The sequence below is a fragment of the Pongo abelii genome, chromosome 18 (assembly GCF_028885655.2).
Source record: "Pongo abelii isolate AG06213 chromosome 18, NHGRI_mPonAbe1-v2.0_pri, whole genome shotgun sequence".
Taxonomy (NCBI): domain Eukaryota; kingdom Metazoa; phylum Chordata; class Mammalia; order Primates; family Hominidae; genus Pongo; species Pongo abelii.
Genome location: NC_072003.2, coordinates 67,765,308 through 67,788,618, shown reverse-complemented (window position 1 = coordinate 67,788,618; position 23,311 = coordinate 67,765,308). Strand labels below are relative to the sequence as shown.

Below are 23,311 nucleotides of genomic sequence, written 5' to 3'. Positions count from 1 at the left end.
CCAGACATATGACAGCATTAGCCTCTGGAACAAAAGAATCCTAGAAGACAAGGATCAGGGTCTAGAGTCCTGGGACAAGGTCAAATGTGTTTAAACTTCAATAATCTTTTCATTACAAATTATCAACAAAGGATTTAAAACAAAATAGCTCATTCTGTGGAGATAAGGGAGAACCCTGTATTAAGAAGAGAAGGCTGGGCGTGGTGGTTCGTGCCTATAATCCCAGCACTTTGGGAGACTGAAGTGGCAGCTCACTGGAGCCCAGGAGCTCAAGACCAGCCTGGGCAACATAGTGAGACCTCATCTCTACAAAAAATAAATTAGCCAGGCCTGGTGGTATGTGCCTATAGTCAGATAACCTCCTAAATTTATAAATTCAATGCTGGCCCTGTCAAAATATCAAGAGAATTTTTCTCTTACTTTGATGAAATGATAGAAAAGTTCATCAAGACAAATAAACGAATGTGAGAATTGCTAGGAAAATTCCAAGGGCGGGGGAACCAAAGAAGTACCCTTGGTCCCTCTTTAGTTTTCAGATAGTCAGTATAAAGCTAAACCAAGGAGACTTGGTGCTGATGGGGAGGATTAGTTGAGATGGCACATTTAAGGAGCATACAATAATAATTGGCACATACATTAAGGACCCTAAAAAATTAGCTATTATTAATTTTCTATAATAAAAGTTTGAAAACTGGGAAAATGGATTGTTGAGTAAGCAATATTGGTATAGCTGGCTGCCATTCGAGAAAAAATTAAGTGAATCCCCACCTTTCTCAATACTATGCTATAATATAAATTCCAGATTAATCCAAAATTAAACGTAATAAAACCATAAAAGAACTAAATGACAACAAAAAATGAACTGTTTTTCGAATCTTAGAGTAAGGCCTTTCTCAGGGTCCCTCTTATTTAACAACTTAGCACAAATCAGAAGGAGCAACGCACAGATCCTCCCGAGCCCCGTGGTCCCAGCAAAGCTTACATTGAACAGTAAAGCAGGGATAGGTGTAAAACGCTCAATGTGGATCATGGACAGAAGGTCCGGTAGGTGGCCCTCCCGGGAGCCCACGAAGAACAACCTAGAAGGATGAGAAATGTGTCAGCAGGATCCTTTACTCCTTTTACTCAGCCATACGGCCACACTCCTCACTTGGACAAACTCAGCTCAGAGCCCCCGAGGAAAGCAGGATGCAGCCTCCCAGGAGCATCCCAGGTCCTTAGTGCATCACCAGTCCAACCTCCCCGCTCCCCCGCTTCCCTACAGATTTTCCCTCCCTCTTCATCCCCGGGCACCTCACCACTACCCAGATGCCCCACCCACCATCACCCAGACACCCACTCTTCTCTCAGCCACAGATACCTCACCAACATCAAACAGATGCCTCACCCTGCTGTCACCCACTAACAGGCTCACCCAATCCATGCCAGATTCATAGCTAACATAATAGCTTTTAAAGGGCAGCCAGATTTCTGTTCATGCCCTCCATATATTTTCCCTGAGCTGATGTAAGGCAAGACTGAGGGTCAGAGAGACAACCCAGGCTTCCTTTCTACACCTAAAGAGCTCTACCGACTGGGAAAAAGACTGGTACAGCGGTCAGGCGTGGTGGCTCATGCCTATAATCCCAGCACTTTGGGAGGCCGAGGCAGGTGGATCACCTGAGGTCGGGAGTTTGAGACCAGCCTGACCAACATGGATAAACCCCGTCTCTACTAATACAAAATTAGCCGGGCATGGTAGCACATGCCTGTAATCCCAGCTACTCGAGAGGCTGAGGCAGGAGAATCACTTGGATCCGGGAGGCGGAGGTTGCAGTGAGCCGAGATTGCACCATTGCACTCCAGCCTGGGCAACAAGAGTAAAACTCTATCTCAAAAACAAACAAAAAAAGACTGGCGCAGAAATGAACTGCCCCCCAGCATGGTCAGCATCACCTTGGAGTACACGACACTCACTCGCTAGGCTTGAGGCTTGTGCCAAAATGCTTTGCAAGAGAAGAGATGCAAAGAAGAGTTTCCAGAAGCAAGTCGGTAGGTGGAGAAAACGAGCATGTGCATAGGCAAAATGTGTGGAGGTATGAAAGAGCGTGGCCTCTTTGGAGGTTGATGTAGAATGCCTAGGGCCCCAGGGCAAGCTGTGTGAGAAGAGGGTGCTGGGAAGAACCTGCATACAAGGCCACACTGTGGAGTCTGAACAAACACAGAGAGTCAGCTGTGGCTTTGAGGTAAGGGCCTGACAGGATTTGACACCAGACTGGAGGGCAAACTAGAGCAGGGGGAGGCTAGGGTGTCACGGAAAGGCTAGACAAGAAGTCCATCTATCACAACTAAGCTGAGCAGAGGGAAGATGACACTACGTTTTTTATTTTTGAGATGGAGTCTCGCTCTGTAGCCCAGGCTGGAGTGCAATGGCGCGATCTCGGCTCACTGCAACCTCCTGGGTTCAGGCAATTCTCCTGCCTCACCCTCCCGAGTGGCTGGGACTATAAGCACATGCCACCATGCCCGGCTAATTTTTTTTTTTTTTTGTATTTTTAGTAGAGACAGGGTTTCAACATATTGGTCAGGCTGGTCTCGAACTCCTGACCTAAGGTGATCTTCTCGCCTCAGCTTCCCAAAGTGCTGGGATTACAGGCGTGAGCCCCATGCCCAGCTGGACACTATGTTCTTTTACAAGGCCTTGACTTCTCTAATTCTTTGGTTGCCCCAGGGAGGCACAATACATGGACTGGTGTGTGAAAACCAGTAAAAAGAATGAACGTGACAAAACTCTCTTTTATTTTTCATGCTTCTGTTTGTTCACATGGCAAATATTTATTGGATGACTATTATACCCCCGGCCCTGGGGACAACACCAGTTATAGGGTGAGTGGAAGAGAAATCAGGAAAGAAACTTTCTTCTCAGGTATCTTATGTCATAGAAGCCATGGGAATTGTTTCAAAATTGGAAAGTGGTCAGCATCACTTGCTTCAGAGGTCCAATAGGATGAGGACTAAAGATAGGCTAAGAAAGAGATAGCCTTAATAAGAATATTTTTCAGGTAGTAGAAGCCAAACTTAACAGATGGGAAAATAAATGAAAGTTGAAGCCCAGACTGCTGTCTCACAAGTGCATCCAGGGCCAGGCATGGTGGCGCACACCTTTAATCCCAGCTACTCGGGAGGCTAAGGTGGGAGGATCACTTGAGACCAGGAGTTTGAGACCAGCCTGGACAACATAGTGAGACCCCAATCTCTAAAAAAAAATATTTAAAAAATAAAAAGTAGTACATCCAGTAAGTGGGAAGAGGAGAGACGCGAAACGCTATTTTGTGACTCTCCTAAGTGGAGAGGAGAGAAGCTATTGGAGAGCTGGCTCCAAGTAAGCACCCACCAAAGAGAAGGGCCAACTGATGGAGCAAACTGCTGAAGAAGAAGGGAAGTGCTGGAACCCCGAGCCCAGGTAGCAGAGTCTGCCAGGAAAGGCACACCCGCTCCTTCCTCTGCAACAACAGGAAGGACCAGCACACTTACTGATGTCTGCAGAGAGGAGATCAGGAGACCTGATGGCCTCGGCGTTTTCTGGGAAGTGAGGGGGAAAGTCTTTCTGTACATAGCACCAATACCTGGTACACAGCAAGTGCTGTTATCATTTACTGAAGGAATGAATCCTGGGGCTACAGCATAACCCACAAGGAGCCTAGAATCTGGTCCCTGCCCAAGTCACCACTCCAAGCTGTTGCCTTTCTCCCCTATACCTTTCATCAATCTGTCCTCATCTCAGATGGAAACATGAGCTACCAGTACATAAACATGAGCTACCAGCACACAAAACATGAGCTACCAGCACACAAAATATGAGCTACCAGCACATAAATATGAGCTACCAGCACGCAAATATGAGCTACCAGCACACAAAATATGATCTACCAGCACATAAATATGAGCTATCAACACATAACATGAGCTATCAGCACACAATCTGTCCTCATCTCAGATGGAAACATGAGCTACCAGCATACAAATGTGCTACTTGCACAAAGGCAAGTACATGCCCACATACCAAACACACACACACACACACACACACACCCCCTATATGCCCATGAAAAGGAGAGAAAAAAGGAACTCTTATGCCTAAGCCCCAGAGAATGAAATATTGTGGTCTATTATCAGTGACACAGAGACATGGTACCTTGATGAAGCAAAGATGGATGCATTGAGGCCCCCAAAGCAGGACAGGGCAACAGCAATGGGGATGGTCCAGCTGAACATGCCAAACGTCTGGTCAGCAAATGTCTGGGGGCAGGGCACAGAAAAGGCACTTAAATGGACAGGGTTTCATAATCCTCCTGCAACTATAATCTCGGAACAAATGCAATCACTGCTAAGCAGCCCACCCTCTGGCCTAGACTCATGACCTCATCCTGCAGAGCTGAGGAGGGTGCAGTAAGATAGACTGAGCTGTGCAGGGTGGCTCAGCATCAGGAGATGATGAACAAATGGGGATCCCAAGAGACTCACCACAGCCACGGCATCACTGCTAAGGACATCTGAAATGTTCAGCACTGTGTAATAGGCCACATTGGTCAGGATGTAGATGAGCGTCACAATTGGCATAGAAATCCCAATGGCCAAGGGCAAATTTCTGTCAGGACAAGTGAGAAAGGACTACCTAGAACCAACCTCTCCTTGGGAACAAAGTTTATCAAGTCTCCACTGGGATTTTCTGAACATTTAACAGTTCACTAGCCTCCAAGTCTTTGAGGCAGGCTCACCTTCCCCTTGACCCTGGGTTCTTTCTATTGAGAAAGACACAACTTTCTCTGTGAAGACAGCGCATGATCAATATTTAATCTTTGCCACAGTAGGACCAATGGGTCCTACTGTGTTTCATAATCCTCGTGCATCTGTGATCTCAGAGGAACAGTGCAAGGAACAGTGTCCTGGGGACTAGATGCCAGGCTGGGGACCCAGCTGGCCAGAATAAGTTTTGGTTCTGTGGGCTGTAGTGTCAGCACCAGAGTCCGAGGTCCTAATTCCTTTGCCCCAGCTGGGCCTGCTGCTCCCCACTGAAGGTGCAAGCTCCTAATCCCTTAACCCCATCTGGGTCTGCTGCTCCCCACTGAAGGGCCTCTCCTCTAGGAAGGACCCTGTGTATCCTCCAGTGCGAACATGAGGACAGGGAGCCAAAGGCTTTCCTACCTTCACTCACTCCCATTCTAGCCCTCAGCCCCTCCTAGCTGGAGAAGGGGGAAGTAGGGAGAAGAGGGGAGGAGAGTCGGAGGGAGGAGGAGAAGGATGAGGGCAGGCACGCCCACTATCAGCAGGAGTTCCAGCCAAGCTGGGGAGTGAGAGTGTGATCCCACCTTTACCTTTCTGGGTTTTTGATTTCTTCTGTTACAAAATTAAGGGTGTCCCAACCTGAGTAAGAGAAGAGGGCAGAGTAGAGGGCAAGAGAGAGGTTTCCCATGTCCCAGGAGGAACCCTCAAAGGCGTCCTGAAAGTGCTCAGAGTGTCCTGTGGGGGCAAAGGCAGGTGAGGGGTTCAGAGAGAAGGAGCAGGCCAAAGGAGAAAGGAGGAGGAGATGGGAGGTGTAAGAGAAAGATACAAAAGGAGAATAGGAAAGAGAAAGGGAAGATGAAAAAAAGGAGGAATGGGGAGGAACAAGAAAGAAAAAACAAGAAGGTAGGGGAAAGAAAAAAAAAACATAATTTAACACCAAAAGATCAACAACCACTAGCTCCCTACACTTTACCACCCCACCCACTTCCTCAGGAAAGCTCACATTCCTTTAATAAAACTAGACAATAAAAAACCAAAGACATTCCTGGCTGCCCTCTGATGTGACAATACTTCTTCCAAAACCCTAAAGAATTTCCATTTCCTGCAAATGATCTCACAGCAAGCCCCAGCTCTTCTACCTATTTATGTCAAGAACCCCGTTTCACATGAAGGAGTCATTTTTCATTGAAAATTAGACCTTCCTGTGAACTACCTCTCTTGGACCAGACTACTGCACAATTTGGTCAATCGGTTTATCAGCCTCATGGGAAGGACTCTCTGCTGCTCTACTTGCGGTAGCTATGGTTGCATGGGGGAGATCACATGCTATAGAGGAACTGAGACCTTATCTTTCACTAGGCCTGAGCCACCCCCACCCTTTGGGGAGCCAGCCCAGCCTGTCATTCTCCTCAGAGGCCTCAGAGACTGCGGACACAAAAGCCCAGGGGACAGCACCCAGCTACCCAGGACAGAGACCCCTCTGGACACACTGGGGTCTTTAACAAGACCCAGACTTCTAAGGAACCCCATTGTCATACCCTGAAGAAAGCCTAGACCCAGCTCTCATGTGGTAAAAAGAGCTGGCTATGCAGCAAGAGAAGAGAAAATAGAGACCCCTGTCCTCAGGGGTGTCCATCCTCATACACAGCAGTGGTTCCCTAAGGAACAGATCTTCAGGGGAGGATTACTCAAAACCCAATTTGACCCCAGGATGCTCCCGAGCCTCCAGGGACATCCACGTGTCTAGCTCTACTAACTTGATATAAGTACACGGGCTAGACCAGCAGCCTAAGAATCAACAAGGGCAATTTTTTCTTTTCCTTTTTCTGTTTTTTGAGACAGAGTTTCGCTCTTGTTGCCCAGGCTGGAGTGCAATGGCAAGATCTCGGCTCACTGCAACCTCTGCCTCCCAGGTTCAAGCGATTCTCCTGCCTCAGCCTCCCAAGTACCTGGGATTACAGGCACCCGCCACCATGCCCGGCTAATTTTTTGTATTTTTGGTAGAGACAGGGTTTCTCCATGTTGGCCAGGCTGGTCTCAAACTCCTGACCTCAGGTGATCCATCTGCCTCAGCCTCCCGGCCTCCCAGAGTGCTGAGATTACAGGCATGAGCCACTGCGCCCAGCCCAACAAGGGCAATTCTTTTCTTTCTTTTTTTTTTGAGACGGAGTCTTGCTCTGTCACCTAGGCTGGAGGGCAGTGGCACAATCTCGGCTTACTGCAACTTCCGCCTCCTGTTTTCAAGCCATTCTCCTGCCTCAGCCTCCTAAGTAGCTGGGATTACAGGCGTGCACCACCATGCCCAGCCAATTTTTGTATTTTTAGTAGAGACAGGGTTTCTCCACGTTGGTCAGACTGGTCTTGAACTCCTGACCCGCTGATTCGCCCGCCTCAGCCTCACAAAGTGTTGGGATTACAGGCGTGAGCCACCGCGCCGGGCCAAGGGTAATTCTTAAAAGCACAGCTTTTTAGACTCCAAACCAACCAGAATGTGACCCAATAGATTTGAGATTAGGGTCTCAGCTCCCCGGGTGACTGTACACAGCCACATTTAGGGACTGATGACCTAGAGAACTGGGCTGTGAAATGATTGAGATATCTGTGGCTAAAGACACCTCAAGACCTCTCTAGGGCTCATGAGATCTTGGTAGGCCTGTTACCCTCACTGCCAGTCCTCTCTGCTCCAGGAATGAAAAGCTTTCTAAAGCCAACATTTAGGAAAGACACTGCCAATTTCACAATATTTTAATATTTTTCTGAGAGCTGACTTGAGGAGGGATTGCTGAACACAAGCCCAGATGAAAAGTAAAGGCTGCAAAATAACCACCCATTTCCATACCCCACTTCCAGCTCCATATACCCTGCCACCTGTCTCAAGGAGGGCCCAGTCTTCCTACTTGTAGCTTGGCAGTCACAGACCACAAACAGGAGCCACTCTATCCCCACAGATTACTTTTATGACCCAATCATGACCCAAGCTTCAGGAGCTCCTAGGCCCTTGGCTGGCTTCCTGCAATGCTCCCAGCCTCCACCAAAGGAAACCAGCCCTGAGGGAGAGGCTGACTCATGTCCACTTGGCCAAGCCAGCCTGGCCCAGAAAGCCCAGAAAGAAATCTACTCCCATCTCTTGCACTCACTGACACATGCTAGCATGTACATAGAAACAGCTGAGCAGTGAAGCTAACAGAGTCCCCATGTCCTCCTCAGGGAATCCAGAGGAACTCTTGGTGGTACCCCCCTTCCCACCACTTACCCTGGCACAGTTTAACAAGGCCCATGACAATGATGGCAATGAGTGCTACGACCTTGGCATAAGTGAACGTGTCCTGCACACGTGTGCCCCACTTGACATAGGCACAGTTCACAAATGTCAGCAGACCTAGGAGGAAAACCACAAAGTCACTGGCAGGCTTGAGTTGAGGGCACAGGGGCCCAACCCCCCTTTACAGAGAGCACTCTTTCTGCCCTTCCTGCCTAAGGCAAAGGGGCCAATGGACCAGTCAGAACAAGGCGAACTGGCAAGTGAGGGGACACCCTGCACCCACCCCAGCTGACAGCATACAGGCACTTCCATCACTACTGGCGCTCAAGGATATGAAGGCATGCGTGAACCCATACTTATACATCCTGATGGCCAACAGCATTTCTGGGAATTCCCCCCAGGCCCAGGGATGGGTGATTTCACCCACTCTTTCCCACCCAGACTCCCAAGGTTCCAAACCACAGGAGACACAAGACCTCTTCATGGCCAAAAGAAATTCATCAGTAAGTGAGGTAAATTTGAATGTAGATGGCAGGTTATCTAAGAAATTAGAGAGACAGTGTTTTGCATTAAGTGTAAAAATGAGGCCAGGTGCAGTGGCTCACACCTGTAATCCCAGCACTTTGGGAAACTGAGGCAGATGGATCATGTGAGCCTAGGAGTTATAGACCAGCCTGGGCAACATGGAGAAACTCTGTCCCTACAAAAAATATAAAAATTAGCTGGGCGTGGTGGTGCACACCTGTAGTCCCAGCTACTCAGGAGGCTGAGGAGGGAGGGTCACTTGAGCCTAGGAGATTGAGGCAGCAGTGAGCCATGCACTCCAGCCTGATGACAGAGTAAGACCCTGTCTCAAAAAAAAAAAAAAAAAAAAAGAAAAAGAAAAGTCTGTTATATGCCTGACAATTTCACATACACCTCTCCATCAATTCTCACGACTCCAAAATACAGATATTCCTATTCCCATTTTATGGATGAGGAAACTGAGGCTGAGAGAAGCTAACTACCATTTCTAAGTTCACATTCCCAAGCCCACTGATCGCTTCCACCCTCATTCCTACCTATACCTCCCAATTCTCAATGAAGTCCATGGAGAAGTGCACCCACTCGAGTACTCCCTAGGCTCACGTGGCCTTAAGTTCTAGCTCCTCACACACCTCAGTGACATCTGGGCCCTGTGCTGAGAGCCCCGGCACTTTGCTCCTGCTAAACAATGACTGATCCATGGGGACGACATAAGAGCAATATCCAGCAGGAAGGAACGCAGTGACATCTGTGAGTACTGTCTCTAGCATCCAAAAATAGAACTTTTAGGTGCACCTCAAATCTTACTACAAAATCTTTTGGGCCCATCCTCTAGGCCAACTCCACTTATTCCTACCCACTTTGCACTCTCTCCTTCAGCCAGACTCTCTCTCTTATTCGCACCGTACGCACACATAAAAAGAAATGTCCTCCCCTCCTCTTCCTGCCATAGCCAACAGCAACTCCCACTTTCAAGGTCTAGTTCAGCCCCCGCTTCCTCTTCCTCTGTAAAACCTTCTCTGAATACACCACCCAGCCCCTCTCTGAGCTCTTTCTCTCCTGAACCACATGGCATTCCTGCTTCTTAGCACAGGTTAGTGTCTATGCTATTGTGATGTAGACACCTGTCTCAAGTCTCTCCCTCAGGTGATTGGGTCATGCTTCTCCCAAGATCACAAATTCTCAGAAGGTAACAGCAGTATATCATTTTATTTTCTTTCTCTCCTTCTTCTTTTTTTTTTTTGAGACAGGGTCTTGCTCTGTCACCCAGGCTGGAGTGGGTGCGATCACAGCTCACTGCAGCCTCGATGTCCAGGGCTCAAGTGATCTTCCCACCTCAACCTCCTATTAGCTGGGACCACAGGTGCACACCACCACACCCAGCTAATTAAAAAAAAAATATTTTGTAGAGACAGGGGTCTTGCTATGTTGCCCAGGCTGGTCTGGAACTCCCGGGCTCAAGCAATCCTCCTGCCTCAGCCTCCCAAAGTATTAGGATTACAGGCATGAGCTACTGCGCCTGGCCATGTTGTTTTCTTAAGCTCATCACCAAGCAAAGAGGGGCACTGATAAACCCTGGTTGGAACCAAGGTGGTAAGATTTTCACTCTAACTTCCAATTCCCTGGGGCAAGGCAAATTGTCAGAAAGTTGGATATTCTTCCATTCAAATGGAGAGAAGTGCCTACGGCCAGCCTGTGAAAATGAACACAGGTGGCAGGTGGCAGGCTCAATGGCTTCAAAGAGCTTTCACTCAGTACACTGGCAAGTTAACACAGGTGCTTACTAGTCAATCATGATGTGGGAGTAGGGGGACAGTGGTCAAATGGGAGGGAAGAAGCAGCCCAAAGAAATGCATGCTGCTGGCAGGTCTTCCCAGGGACCTACCCTGATGATCAAAGCTACCTGTATGGGGTTAAGCCTCAATCAGCTAACATAAGGATTACCTAGTTAATAGGTGCCAGTAATCCATAGGCCCCTATACAGTACAGTAGCCATGTTTTGAAGTACCTGCCCAGCTCCTTCTTGGGAATTGCTCCCCCTTCCCTATCATGACTGATGGAGCCAGACACTGGACCCAAGTTGAGCCTGTTATATTGCCTCTCCCAGAAACACAGAGTTGGAATACCAAGAAACTGAATCCAACAGTAATGGGCAGAAGGGTCAGGAGCTACAGCAAGTCAAAGTCACATACAAGCCCTTAGTAACAAAGGGACAGAAACCGTAAGTAGAGGAAGGAAGCAGAACACAAAAAGAAGCAGAAGTGGGAGGGCATGCAGCTTAGACAAAAAGACAGACAGGGGCCGGGGCAGCGGTGCACACCTGGAGTCCCAACTGTGTGGGAGGCTGAGGTGGGAGAACTGCTGAACCCAGGAGTCCGGGCCTATAGTGCATTGTAATAGCATCTGTGAATAGTCACTGCACTCCAGCCAGGGCAACAGAGTGAGAACTTGTCTCTAAAAAAAAAAAAAGAAAAAGAAAAAAAAGAAAGACGAGAAAACACACAGAAGACAGAGACAGAGGGGTGAGAGATAAGAGACAAGGAGGCAGAGACAGAGAGAGGAGGACAAAAGGAGAGAAACACAAAAAGGTGGAAATAAACATGGAGAAAGAGACTGTCTGACAATATCCTGGCAGTACTAACTGTGCTTCTGGTTTGCAGCTCCCAGGGAAAGAGAAGCTGATACACTCCTCAGACCCACTAACAAGCACTGGGTCTCACTTCTGATCCTTCTCCTTCCTCCTCTCCTGCCATAAATGTCCTACAGGTTTGGTCCTCCCTGTGCACAGGTAAATATTACACACAGTGGAAATTCAACTATGTGCTAAACTAATGAATAAAGAAGGCTGCTTGTGGAAATGCCTGCAGAGTCCATTCCAATAGACCAGCTGGAAGGATACAAAAGCACCTGGTCAGAGTGGCTCCTCTGGGGAGAAAGACTAAAGCTGTGGAGAGGGAGGGAGACTTTTTCCACTCTGTGGTTTACCATGGTTTACTGTGAACATACACCTCTTTCTAGATAAAAATAAAAATAGTTCGTGCTCACTTCAGCAGCACATATACTAAAATTGGAACGATGCAAAGAAGATTAGCATGGCCCCTGAAAAATTTTAAAAGAATTTGTTTAAAAATAAAAGTAGTTCATTAGCAACAATGTAGCACCAGAAGGCAGAGCCAGGGCAGTGTGAAGCTAGGAGGCACCTAGGGCACAAAATTTAAGGAGGCACTCACTCTCAGGGAACCACACGCCGGAACCTGAGAGTGAGTACGCCCTTCAACGCTGACCCCAGGCACCTCGCTTGCCTCACCCTACTCTCAGCCCTGCCAGAGAACAGAGAGCTCCTAGAACAGTCAAGCAGAAGCCAAGTCCCTTGACTGTTCTCCTGATTCTAATTAAGAAACAAAATTTCACCATCTGATCCTTACTCCTCTATTGCTTCCCAGAACTCCCAGCCCCCCTAGCTTACCATAAACTATCAGAGTTCAAACAAAGTCAACAACTGGGCCTTAAAGCCAGATGCTAAGATTCAGCTACCACAGTTAAAACATCCAAGCCTTCCCTCTTCTTCTGATCTCATTTCCTTGCTGGACAAGCCTGCACCAATGAGCGTGGGACCCATGTGAGGGTCTTCAAGGCTCTGTGGGAGCTTATTGCTGAGAAAGGAGTACTCAAATGGCAGATCCAGACTGAAAGCCAAAGCAGAAACAAATCCCCAAAGTCTCTGTGGCAGACACGGCTAGTTATCTTCCTCTATCTGTTCTTCCCTTTTTCCTTCGTAATAGAAATTTTAGCTGAAGGCATGGCTGTCCAAAATAAAGCTGACATTTCCCAGCCTCTCCTGCAGGTAGGTATGGCTATGCAACCAGGTTTTCTCCCGGGATGTATGCTAATATTTCACATAAGACCTCAGAAAGTGTCTTTAAATGGGGCAGGCAGTGTCTTTGTCCTTTCTGTCAGTTACAGTGCAGACATGACAGCTAGAGCTTCAGTAACCATCCTGGACTACCAGCTAGAAGTCACAGGCTGAGGATGGCAGGAAGACAGAAGAAGGAATAAACCTGGCTCCCTGAAGAACTGAAGTCATCCAACCCACACTGCCTCCTTTTAACATGTGAGAGAAACAAACATCAACATGTTTGAGCCATGCTACTAAAGGTTTTCTGTTGTCTGAAACCCAAGTTAATAGTGAATAACATATGCACCCTCTGGCAGAACTGTGCCTTTCATACTCTCTTTCTGATGAGGAGATGGCCTGGCAATCTGAAGCTGTACTCCCAGCTACACTGACAGTAGTCACAACTCTCTTTTCCCACAGGCAACAGAGAGCAGAGGGAAACCTTCCAATTCCTCCCAGACATGCTGAATGTTATAAAGGGGCATTCAAGGACAAAGGAATGCAACTGTAAACAAAAAATAACAACAAAAATGTGGAAGAAAGGTCGGGCGCGGTGGCTCACACCTGTAATCCCAGCACTTTGGGAGGTCGAGGCAGGCAAATCACAAGGTCAAGGGTTTGAGACTAGCCTGGCCAATATGGTGAAACCCCGTCTCTACTAAAAATACAAAATAATTAGCTGGGCATAGTGGCGTGTGCCTGTAGTCCCAGCTAATCGGCAGGCTGAGGCAGAAGAATCACTTGAACACGGGAGGCAGAGGTTGCAGTGAGCCAAGATCACGCCACTGGACTCCAGCCTGGGCAACAGAGTGAGACTCCATCTAAAAAAAAAAATGTGGAAGGAAGAAAGGAAGAAAGGCAGGGTAGGGAGGGGACAACAAGACATTCAGGAGTGAAATGCTCTCCAACACTCCAGAGGAGGTAAACCCTTCCAAATGGGGATCCCAGAATCAGTAGCTACCTCCTGGGATGTATATAAATATGTAATGTATGTGTCTTTTTTTAAAGTATCCTTGTTTTTTTTTTTTGTGGTTTTTTGTTTTATTTTGTTTTTTAAGAGACGAGTTCTTGCTATGTTGCCCAGACTGGTCATGAACTCCTGGGCTCAAGTGATCCTCCTGCCTTGGCCTCCCAAACTGCTGAGATTACAGGCATGAGCCACTGAGCCTGGCCAGTGTCTTTGTTTTTAATTACACAAATACATTTAGTCCCATTATGAAAGCATTCAAACTATATATAGGGTTGGAGTCTTGAAACAACTATGATCAAGACCCAGTCCTCCCTAGCCCCGTATCACTCTCAGAACAAGAAAGCTGTCTGTCCATAGCAACTAGCCAAAATGAGGAGCGTATCTTTTCTACTGAGAACTCTGACCAGGCCTGGGTCCAAGAGAGCAGGAAAGCATGGAAACAATGGATACTCAGGGATCATACAGTGTTTCTTCTTCTCTCCAGTCTCATCCTTCCCAGTCTCCCTCCTTCTCTTCCTCCTGCTCACTGTCACCCTTGCCAAACAAACTCAGGGGGAATGGAGTCTCAGCTGTGAGCAGGCGCTGGGCTTTGATGCTGCTGTGTCAGCAATGAACTACTTCCATGTTGAAATCTTCAAAGCAAATATTTTCCATTGATGTGTATGAGCCTACACAAGAGGGAGGATCCCAAGGTCAAAGCCCACAAAGCTAAATGGGCTGACAACACCCAAGGCAGAAACATCACCCTTCTGCAGTCAAATCAAGTACTCTTATAATACGGGCACCTGGGTTACTGTGAATCCTGCTGGTCACCTAGGCAGAGGAGACCCTATGTACCTACCTCAAGAACCAACATTTCTCCCCATTAGTCCCACAAGTGAGTATGAGCCCCTAAACTTACTGAGTTCAGTCAGCAGCCTGTGGCCCTGCCTCACCACATAAGATTCCAAAACCCCAGGACACATATGAACAGAGTGCACCCTTAAGACAGAGTTTCTCAACCTCAGCACTATTGACATTTTAGGCCAAGTAAGTCTTTATTGTGAGAAGCTGTTCTGTGCATGGTGGTATGTTCAGCAGCACCCCTGACCTCTACCATTAGAAGCAAAAAGCACCCCCTCCCAGGAGTTGTGACAACCAAAAGTGTCTCCAGATATTGCTAAATGTCTCCTGGAAGATAAACTTCCCTCTGGCTGAGAATCACTGTACTAGGATAATTAGTAGGTGAAATAAAATAGCCTGAAATCTGCAAAAAGCTGCTTGGATCTCCTTGCCAGTATAACCTGGGAATGGGATGGGGTATAGCCAGAAAGCCAGGATCTGAAAGTGCAGTGCCTTCAGAGGCCAGGAAAGTAATATGAGTGAGCAAAGGCAAAAAAGTCTGGGTATAATACAAGAAGTGGAGAACTACAGTGGATTGGGGATTCCATACTCCATTTAAAAGGAGCCACAGCCGGCCGGGCCCGGTGGCTCACACCTGTAATCCCAGCACTTTGGGAGGCCGAGGTGGGCGGATCACGAGGTCAGGACATCGAGACCATCCTGGCTAACATGGTGAAACCCCGTCTCCACTAAAAATACAAAAAATTAGCCAGGCATGGTGGCAGGCACCTGTTGTCCCAGCTACTCAGGAGGCTGACGCAGGAGAATGGCGTGAACCTGGGAGGCGGAGCTTGCAGTGAGCCGAGATCGCACCACTGCACTCCAGCCTGCGTGACAGAGCGAGACTCCATCTCAAAAAAAAAAAAAAAAAAAAGCCATAGCCCTCCACAGCGGCTCACACCTGTAATCCCAACACTTGGAGAGGCTGAGGCGGGAGCATCACTTGAGCCAGGAGTTTGAGACCAGCCTGGGCAACATAGGGATACTCCTTTTAAATAAACAAAAAAAAAAATTTTTTTTTTTAAAGGAGCTACGACTACTGAAATCCAGCTTATTTTACTGGGCAGGAATTTGGGTCCAACGATGCCCGAACTTTTGATTTTTCAAGAGAAAAGGCAAGTCCTGATTTTCAAATGTTGGCAACTAATTCAAAATTATTTACAACACCACAAACCAAACAAATCTATCTCTGGGGCCCAAGTCTGGCTCACAGGTCACCAGCTTGCAGCCTCTGCCCTAGAGTTGGTTATATACAGACTTCCTGGGCCATCCCTTCTAGGATGGAAGTGTCTAGAATGGCATGGCTATAACTTGTTTACGCAGTCTCCCAACCAACAAGCCAGACCCCTCTCATGCCTCAGTTTCAAGACTAACTTAATTCTCCTATCCTACCAAAGTCTTACCCTAGATTCAGTGCAGACCTTTCGTTTTTTTCCCCCTAAATAACCTAATTGGTTTCATGCAATTTATGTCTCCTGAAACCATGTTGTTCCCACTGCCGCCTCTACTCAAGAAGACTCTCTCAGCATATCCTAGCTCTGTTGAAAGCCTGATACTGCAACCTAAGTTCCAAGAAGGGAAGTAAGCTGAACCCTAAAGCCTACCCTAGTCGGAAGAGAATATGATTTTATGACTTAGCCATTACTATGACAAGCAAGTTCTTGCCCTCAGGCCTGGATTCTGGAAAAGCCAGTGCTTCTAGGATAGAAAGCCTGCAGGAATTCAGATCCCGAGGAATCTGGATGAAAGTACATGTTGAATGAAAGAGGCTGGCCGGCCCACACTTACAGGCTTACACCTATGATCCCAGCACTCTGGGAGGCCAAGGTGGGCAGATCACTTGAGCTCAGGAGTTCGAGAACAGTGTGGCCAACATGGTAAAACCCCATCTCTACTAAAAATATAAAAATTAGCCAGGCATGGTAGCTCGCACCTGTAATCCCAGCTATTTGGGAGGCTGAGGCAAGAGGATCACTTGAACCTGGGAGGCGGAGGTTGCAGTGAGCCAAGATTGAGCCACTGCCCTCCAGCCTGGGCAACAAAGCAAGACTCTGTCTCAAAAAATAAAAATAAAAGAGAAAATCGAGGCAGCAATTAGTTAACTCCCCAAGATCAACAGTTGGTCAATGATAAAGCTGAAAATTAAATCCAGTCTGGCATGGAGGCCTGCAGTCCTAACCACTATACTATACTGCCTGGAGATTGCTTATGTATCTTCAAACCATGTTTTCTAAGAGTATTTGATGAAAGAGATTAAATATGAAATTTTTTTTGAGACAAAGTCTCATTCCGTCACCTAGGCTGGAGTGCAGTGGCATGATCATAGCTCACTGCAACCTTGAATTTCTGGGCTCAAGGGATCCTCCCTCCTCAGGCTCCCGAGTAGCTAGGATTACAGATGCACACCACTGCCACCGCCACCATGCCTGGCTAATTATTTTTTTTTTAGAGGTGGGGTCTTGCTTTGTTGCCCAGGCTGGTCTCAAACTCCTGTGCTCAAGTGATCCTCCCTCCTCAGCCTCCCAAAGTGCTGGAATTACAAAAGGCATGAGCTACCATGCCCAGCCAATATTAATTTTTTTTTTTAATTTTATAAAGCAGTGTACAACTTACAAGAAAAGATGACCTCAAAAGGTACTTATGGCTGGGCATGGTGGCTCACGCCTGTAATCCCAGCACTTTGGGAGGCCAAAGCAGGCAGATCACGAGGTCAAGAGATCAAGACCATCCTGACCAACATGGTGAAACCGCATCTCTACTAAAAATACAAAAATTAGCTGGGCATAGTGGTGCGCACCTATATTCCCAGCTACTCGGGAGGCTGAGGCAGGAGAATCTCTTGAACCCGGCAGGCAGAGGATGCAGTGAGCCAGAGGTTGCAGTGAGCAGAGATCGCACCACTGTACTCCAGCCTAGGCGACAGAGCAAGACTCAGTCTCAAAAAAAAAAAAATAAATAAAAAAAAATAATAATAATAATAATAATAGGCCAGGCGTAGGGGCTCACACCTATAATCCCAGCACTTTGGGAGGCCGGGTGTGCAGATCACCTGAGGTCAGGAGTTCAAGACCAGCCTGACCAACATGGAGAAACCCTGTCTCTACTAAAAATACAAAATTAGCCAGGTGTGGTGGCACATGCCTGAAATCCCAGCTATTCGGGAGGCTGAGTCAAGAGAATCGCTTGAACCCAGGAGGCGGAGGTTGCAATGAGCTGAGATCATGCCATTGCACTCTAGCCTGGGCAGCAAGAGCGAAACTCCATCTGAAAAAAAAATTTTTTTTAATTAAAAAATAATACAAGGCCGGGCACAGTGGCTCACACCTGTAATCCCAGCACTTTGGGAGGCCAAGGCGGGCGGATCATGAGGTCAGGACATCGAGACTATCCTGGCTAACACGGTGAAACCCCGTCTCTACTAAAAATACAAAAAATTAGCCGGGCGTGGTGACGGGCGCCTGTAGTCCCGGCTACTCGGGAGGCTGAAGCAGGAGAATGGTGTGAGCCAGTGAGGCGGAGCTTGCAGTGAGCCGAGATAGCGCCACTGCATTCCAGCCTGGGCGACAGAGCGAGACTCCGTCTCACAAAAATAAATAATTAAATAAAAATACTCTTCTTGACCAGCTTGACCAACATGGTGAAACCCCCTCTCTACTAAAAATACAAAAATTAGCTGGGCGTGGTGGCGGGCGCCTGTAATCCCGGTTACTCGGGAGGCTGAGGCAAGAGAATCGTTTGAACCCAGGAGGCAGAGGTTTCAGTGAGCTGAGATCATGCCATTGTACTCCAGCCTGGGTGACAGAGCAAGACTCCATCTCAAAAAAAAAAGTACTCTTCTTTTGGTGATAGATTTTGGATGACTTAAGAGTAATTTAATTTTCTAAATAAACATGCTTTGTGAGGTTTTTTTGTTTTGTTTTGTTTTTTTGGAGACAGGGTCTTGCTCTGTCACTCAGGCTGGAGTGCAGTGGCGTGATCATAGCTCACTGTAGCCTCGACCTCCCAGGCTCAAGAGATCCTCCCATCTCAGCCTCCTGAATTGCTGGGACCACAGGCACACACCAACATGCCCAGCTAATTTGATTTTTTATAGAGACAGGGTCTGACCATGTTGCCCAGGTTGGTCTCAAAATTCCTGAGCTCAAGCAATCCTCCTACCTCAGCCTCCCAAAGTGCTGGGATTACAGGCGTGAGCCACCATGCCTGGCCTAATAAACATATTTTATAATCAGAAAATTATTCCCTTTTTTAGAAAGCTCAGTCAGACCAGAGTCTCCCTAGCCAAAGCCTATCAGACATATAGCTGAGCAGCCGCCTTCCCTAATCCTAAGGGTATCTGTTTCCCCCTCACTATCCCAAGGAATATGGAGGGTTTTCCCTTTAATTTGTCTTTAACAATTTCCATAAAGTCAAGAGGCATGGGTATTCTACAGTCCTTTATTGCTAACTCCAAGGTACTCTCAGGCTATTTTTAACACTGGATAAACTGCATATACTGCCAATGCTTTTGCAAGCGGAGATGTGGAAAGAACAGAATATTATTAAGTACCTCTGGCAGTACAGTGCTAAGGAACATAGAATTCTGGGCCTTTCTCATTTAAAACACTAGTTCTGCAAGGCTGGGTAAATTCACAGCAATCTTTTCTCTTACTACCCTGTAAGAGAAAAAGGAAAATAAAGAGGGATCAACTGAGATCTCTCAGGTTCTATCTGCAGAAACTCAAATGTGGCCGCAGGCAGAGCTTGTTTACAAAGTCAGTGTAAAGAAGTCTGATACACTAGGAAGAAAAGGTGTTTTGTTGTTGTACCTGCTGCTCAGAGCAAGCCACAAAGAGCAGCAACGGCAGACAGGAAAGGGTCCTGTGGGCCTGAGGTTTACCACCGTAGGACTCCCACAGTCTAGTGAAGCCTATTTTCTCACTGATGACTTTAACTGGTTTAAGATAAAAATCTGGGAAATAAAATAACTCTTTTTTTTTTTTTTCCTTTAGCAACAGAATAAAGGCCTCAACACTGGTGGGGTTTTTTTCTGGGCTTACAACTAGCGATGTTGACTTCAATCAAAACAGCTGTCGAGACAAATAAAAGACATGCCCCAACCTGTCACACAGACCACAAAACAGAACAAGGGCAGCCAAGAGAGGAGGAATATGAGGCACCAAAAGCCATGAACAGATTCAAACTTCTCCCATCCCCATCCGTTGTGCTTACTTATCTCTCAGGACCAAATGACTGGTAAAATTACTTCCTCAAAAGGTAAGAAACCTCCCTCCCCTCCAAAATGCAAAATATGCTATTCAAATATAAAGTATCTTTTTTTTTTTTTTTTTTTTTTTTTGGAGACAGAGTTTTGCTCTTGTTGCCCAGGCTGGAGTACAATGGCATGATCTCCGCTCCCCACAACCTCCGCCTCCCGGGTTCAAGCAATTCTCCTGCCTCAGCCTCCCAAGTAGCTGGGATTACAGGCATGCGCCACCACGCCCAGCTATGTTTGTTTTTTTAGTAGAGACGGGGTTTCTCCATGGTGGTCAGGCTGGTCTCGAGCTCCCAACCTCAGGTAATTGGGAGCCTCGAGGCTCCCAACCCACACCTCAGCCTCCCAAAGTGCCGGGATTATAGGCATGAGCCACCGCGCCTGGCCTAAAGTACCATTATTATGGTACCCCCCACCCCCCAACATCCTCTCAATCTCAGCCCCTACTTACATATGCAAGCAGCAGCGAGGAGACGGCAGGCCAGGTATGGGGGATCACAGCTGGGGAAGGACGGCTGGATGATGTAGTTGGCGAAGGTGATGGCGATGATGGCCTGACTGGTGGGCTCAACAACTAGCAGTGAGACCCACAGGCGGATGAAGGCAATGAAGCCCCCAAAGGCCTCTAGAATATAAGCGTAGCTGGCTCCCGACTTGGTGATGGTGGTCCCCAGCTCTGCATAACAAAGGGCACCCACAACAGAGAAGAGCCCACCAATGGCCCACACAATCAGCGACATCCCATAGGAGGCAGTGTGTACCAGCACACCCTTGGGTGAGACAAAGATCCCTGAGCCGATCATGTTGCCCACCACCAGGCTGACCCCATTCAGCAGGGAGATCTCCTTCTTCAGCTGCATAGTTTCGGAGGACCTTTGAGGTGGCGAGCTGACATCTTCTTCCACCTGGGACTGGCTGGTGTTAGGGACAAGATGGTAGGTGGGTGTGGGCCTCCCAGGCTGCCTGGCTTCCATGACAAACGGTTCCTGCACACCTGTGTTTACTGTGGCCTGGCAAAGAATACAAGTATGTCAGTCTAGGGCAGGAGCTGGTGAGGCTCTGCCCTCTTCCTATTTAGGGACAGCATGCCATGCACACAGCACTAATGACAATAGGCCTGTCTCAGTTCCCACCATAGGACACAGGGAAATTGAAGTGGGTAGACCTTCACTGCTCCCAAGAAAGATGCCATGAGAGCTCACGCATGATGTGATGATGACTTCCGATGACAAATACCTGTCTTGCAGCCCAGAGTAGGCTAGCATTAAATTTGTCCAACGATTGGATTCTCCTTGAGTTATAGATTTCTGCTCTGTTCTCACCAGCTTAAAATCCACAAACCTGCCCTGCAGAGAAGACCAGAGTCCCTGCACCTGGTACACAGTCATCACCAGCTAAAAGGCTTCTCACTGTCCATACTCAGGTAATCCTGCCCACTCACCTCTACCCAAACGTAAACTGGGACTTCTGCAATGTCCAGCGAGACATGGAGACATCTGCAGCTACTCTCAGGCCAGTACAGAACATGAGGAGGTGATGGGAAGGGTGAGGAATTATGCTAAGACAGGGGCATATCATCATTGTAGTGACTAAACCAAGGGGAAGTCCCTAATGAAAATACACACCTGGCCGGGCGCAATGGCTCCCACCTGTAATCCCAGCATGTTGAGAGGCCGAGGCGGGCGGATCACAAGGTCAGGAGATCGAGACCATCCTAGCCAAAATGGTGAAACCCCCATCTCTACTAAACCTACAAAAATTAGCTGGGCGTGGTGACACATACCTGTAATCCCCACTCAGGAGGCTGAGGCAGGAGAATCACTTGAACCAGGGAGTCGGAGGTTGCAGTGAACCAAGATCACGCCACTACACTACAGCCTGGCGACAGAGCGAGACTCGGTCTCAAAAAAAAAAAAAAAAATACACGTCTGTGTATCACTGTGTCTGCAACACCTACTTTACTCTCCCATGTTGCTGCTTGCCCATTCCACATCTTTCTTTTTCCAAAGTACCCAAAAGAGAAGGGTTATGTAATAAGACAGGGTGGAGAGAGGACATCCAGGGGCATCCTAACCCAGGGCTAATTTGCCATTGGCGTATTTGCTTTCTCCCCCAGCATGCCCCTCATGTTGGATTCCACATTAACCTACCTATGAAGGACCCAGAATCTATCAAAGGAAAATAAGCACCTTCCTGACCCTGCACCCAGCGTGATCTTCTCCCTCCCTCAACTCCTGTGCCAGTCACACTTCCAATCCCTTGATCCCATCTCATCTTCAGAAGAAATCTGGTGGCCCATCTGATTCCAATCCACCAGTTAGTCCTTTAAGGTCACAGAGATAACCTCCAAGAATCAGCAATAGGAACAGGATCGGCAAGCACATCATCTTTCCAGAAGTCTCTTATCTGTTCAACAAATGTGTATGTGATGTGCCCGAACCTGGCCTCATGGAGCTCAGAGCAAGGAAACCACAGAGAGTCAAGAGTGAGTAGTTCTTAGGGAAAATGCTGATCTCCACAGTCCCCACCCAAAACTCCTGCCTTCCCTGTCCCAAACCCCTTCAAGTCCGGACCTGAGCCCAAGTAAAAAAGCTCCTCCCAGGCCCTAGTGAAGCCTTTCTCAAGTCCCAGGAGTGGAGGCAGCCTACCTCTGCTTCAGTGAGGCTGAGCTTTAAGGCAGCACCACTTTTGCTCTCACTCTGGCACCAAGCCATGCAGGTTTCCTGCGCAGGCACCTGGAAACATATTTGTTTTCATGTGCCTGTCAGGTAAGCCCAGGCATCCATTAGAACAAAACCAGTATACAGCTGGGGAGCCTATAGTCTCACATAAGAGCCAGGTGCAAAGAGACCTAGGATGCCTTTTCTACCCAAGTCAACACGGAGACAAGCAGAGAAATCTGACCCCAGTGACCAATACAGCTCCCCCTATTCTATCAGACTCTAGCTGGGAGGAGGGATTGGGGTTACTAGGTATTCCCTTTGTATTCATAAAACCTGGCACTGGTGTCGCTGATATGGCTTTATCAGGTTTGTCAAATACACTGGTGAAACTACCCAGTGGCCTTATTTAGAGAGGTGGGGCACAGTCACAGCCCCACAAGACCTCATGCCTAGGATTTCAGTCGCAGCACCTGAATAAAAGATAAGGTTCCTGCTGGAAGGTTAAGGATTCCTTCAGCCAAGGAGAGTAGCAGAATCACACACAACTGAAGGCAGATAAGACTTCTTTCTCTTTCAGTCTCTCTCTCTCTTTTTTATTCAAGAGACAAGGTCTCAGTTTGTCACCCAGGCTGGAGTACAATCATGCAATCATAGCTCACTGCAGCCTCCAACTCCTAGGCTCAATCAGTCCTCTATCTTAGCCTCATGAGTAGCTAGGACTAAAGGTGCTCGCCACCATGCCCAGCTATTTATTTATGTATGTATGTATGTATTTATTTTTTAAATTTGTTTGTAGAGACAGTGTTTCACTATGTTGCCCAAGCTGGTCTTGAACTCCTGGCCTCCACTGATCCTCCTACCTTGGCCTCCTGAAGTGCTGAAATTACAGGTGTGAGCCACCATGCCAGGCTTCTTTATCTTCATTCAGTAACATAATGCATGCTGGGCGCAGTGGCTCACGCCTGTAATCCCAGCACTTTGGGAGGCTGAGGCGGGCAGATCACAATGCCAAGAGATTGAGACCATCCTGGCCAACATGGTGAAACCCCATCTCTAATAAAAATACAAAAAAATTTAGCTGGGCGTGGTGGCATGC

The 23,311-nt window shown here is 47.7% G+C and overlaps 1 protein-coding gene and 1 non-coding gene across 19 annotated transcripts in view; one reads left to right on the top strand and one right to left on the bottom strand.

Annotated features, from left to right (window-relative positions):
• Positions 1–23,311, bottom strand: part of SLC7A6 (solute carrier family 7 member 6) — a 35,787-nt gene that overhangs the window by 3,224 nt on the left and 9,252 nt on the right. For 7 of the 18 annotated variants that reach the window (XR_010137846.1, XR_010137848.1, XM_063717732.1 and 4 more), the window contains 6 exons: positions 20,004–20,562; positions 8,018–8,143; positions 5,355–5,499; positions 4,504–4,627; positions 4,175–4,278; positions 983–1,079 (listed from right to left, as the gene is read on the bottom strand). Coding sequence is in view for 15 of the 18 variants with exons in the window: in XM_063717732.1 (XP_063573802.1) it covers positions 983–1,079; positions 4,175–4,278; positions 4,504–4,627; positions 5,355–5,499; positions 8,018–8,143; positions 20,004–20,526 (1,119 nt within the window). In the remaining 3 variants the exon portion in view is untranslated. Of the gene's footprint in view, positions 1–982; positions 1,080–4,174; positions 4,279–4,503; positions 4,628–5,354; positions 5,500–8,017; positions 8,144–20,003; positions 20,589–20,788; positions 21,285–21,335; positions 21,454–22,200; positions 22,288–23,311 lie in introns of those variants that run through there. The other 11 variants (XR_010137847.1, XM_063717728.1, XM_063717723.1 and 8 more) reach the window with 6 other exon arrangements.
• Positions 11,589–11,695, top strand: LOC112129526 (U6 spliceosomal RNA). The gene has a single exon (XR_002911915.2). It is a non-coding gene; the product is annotated as a U6 spliceosomal RNA (small nuclear RNA).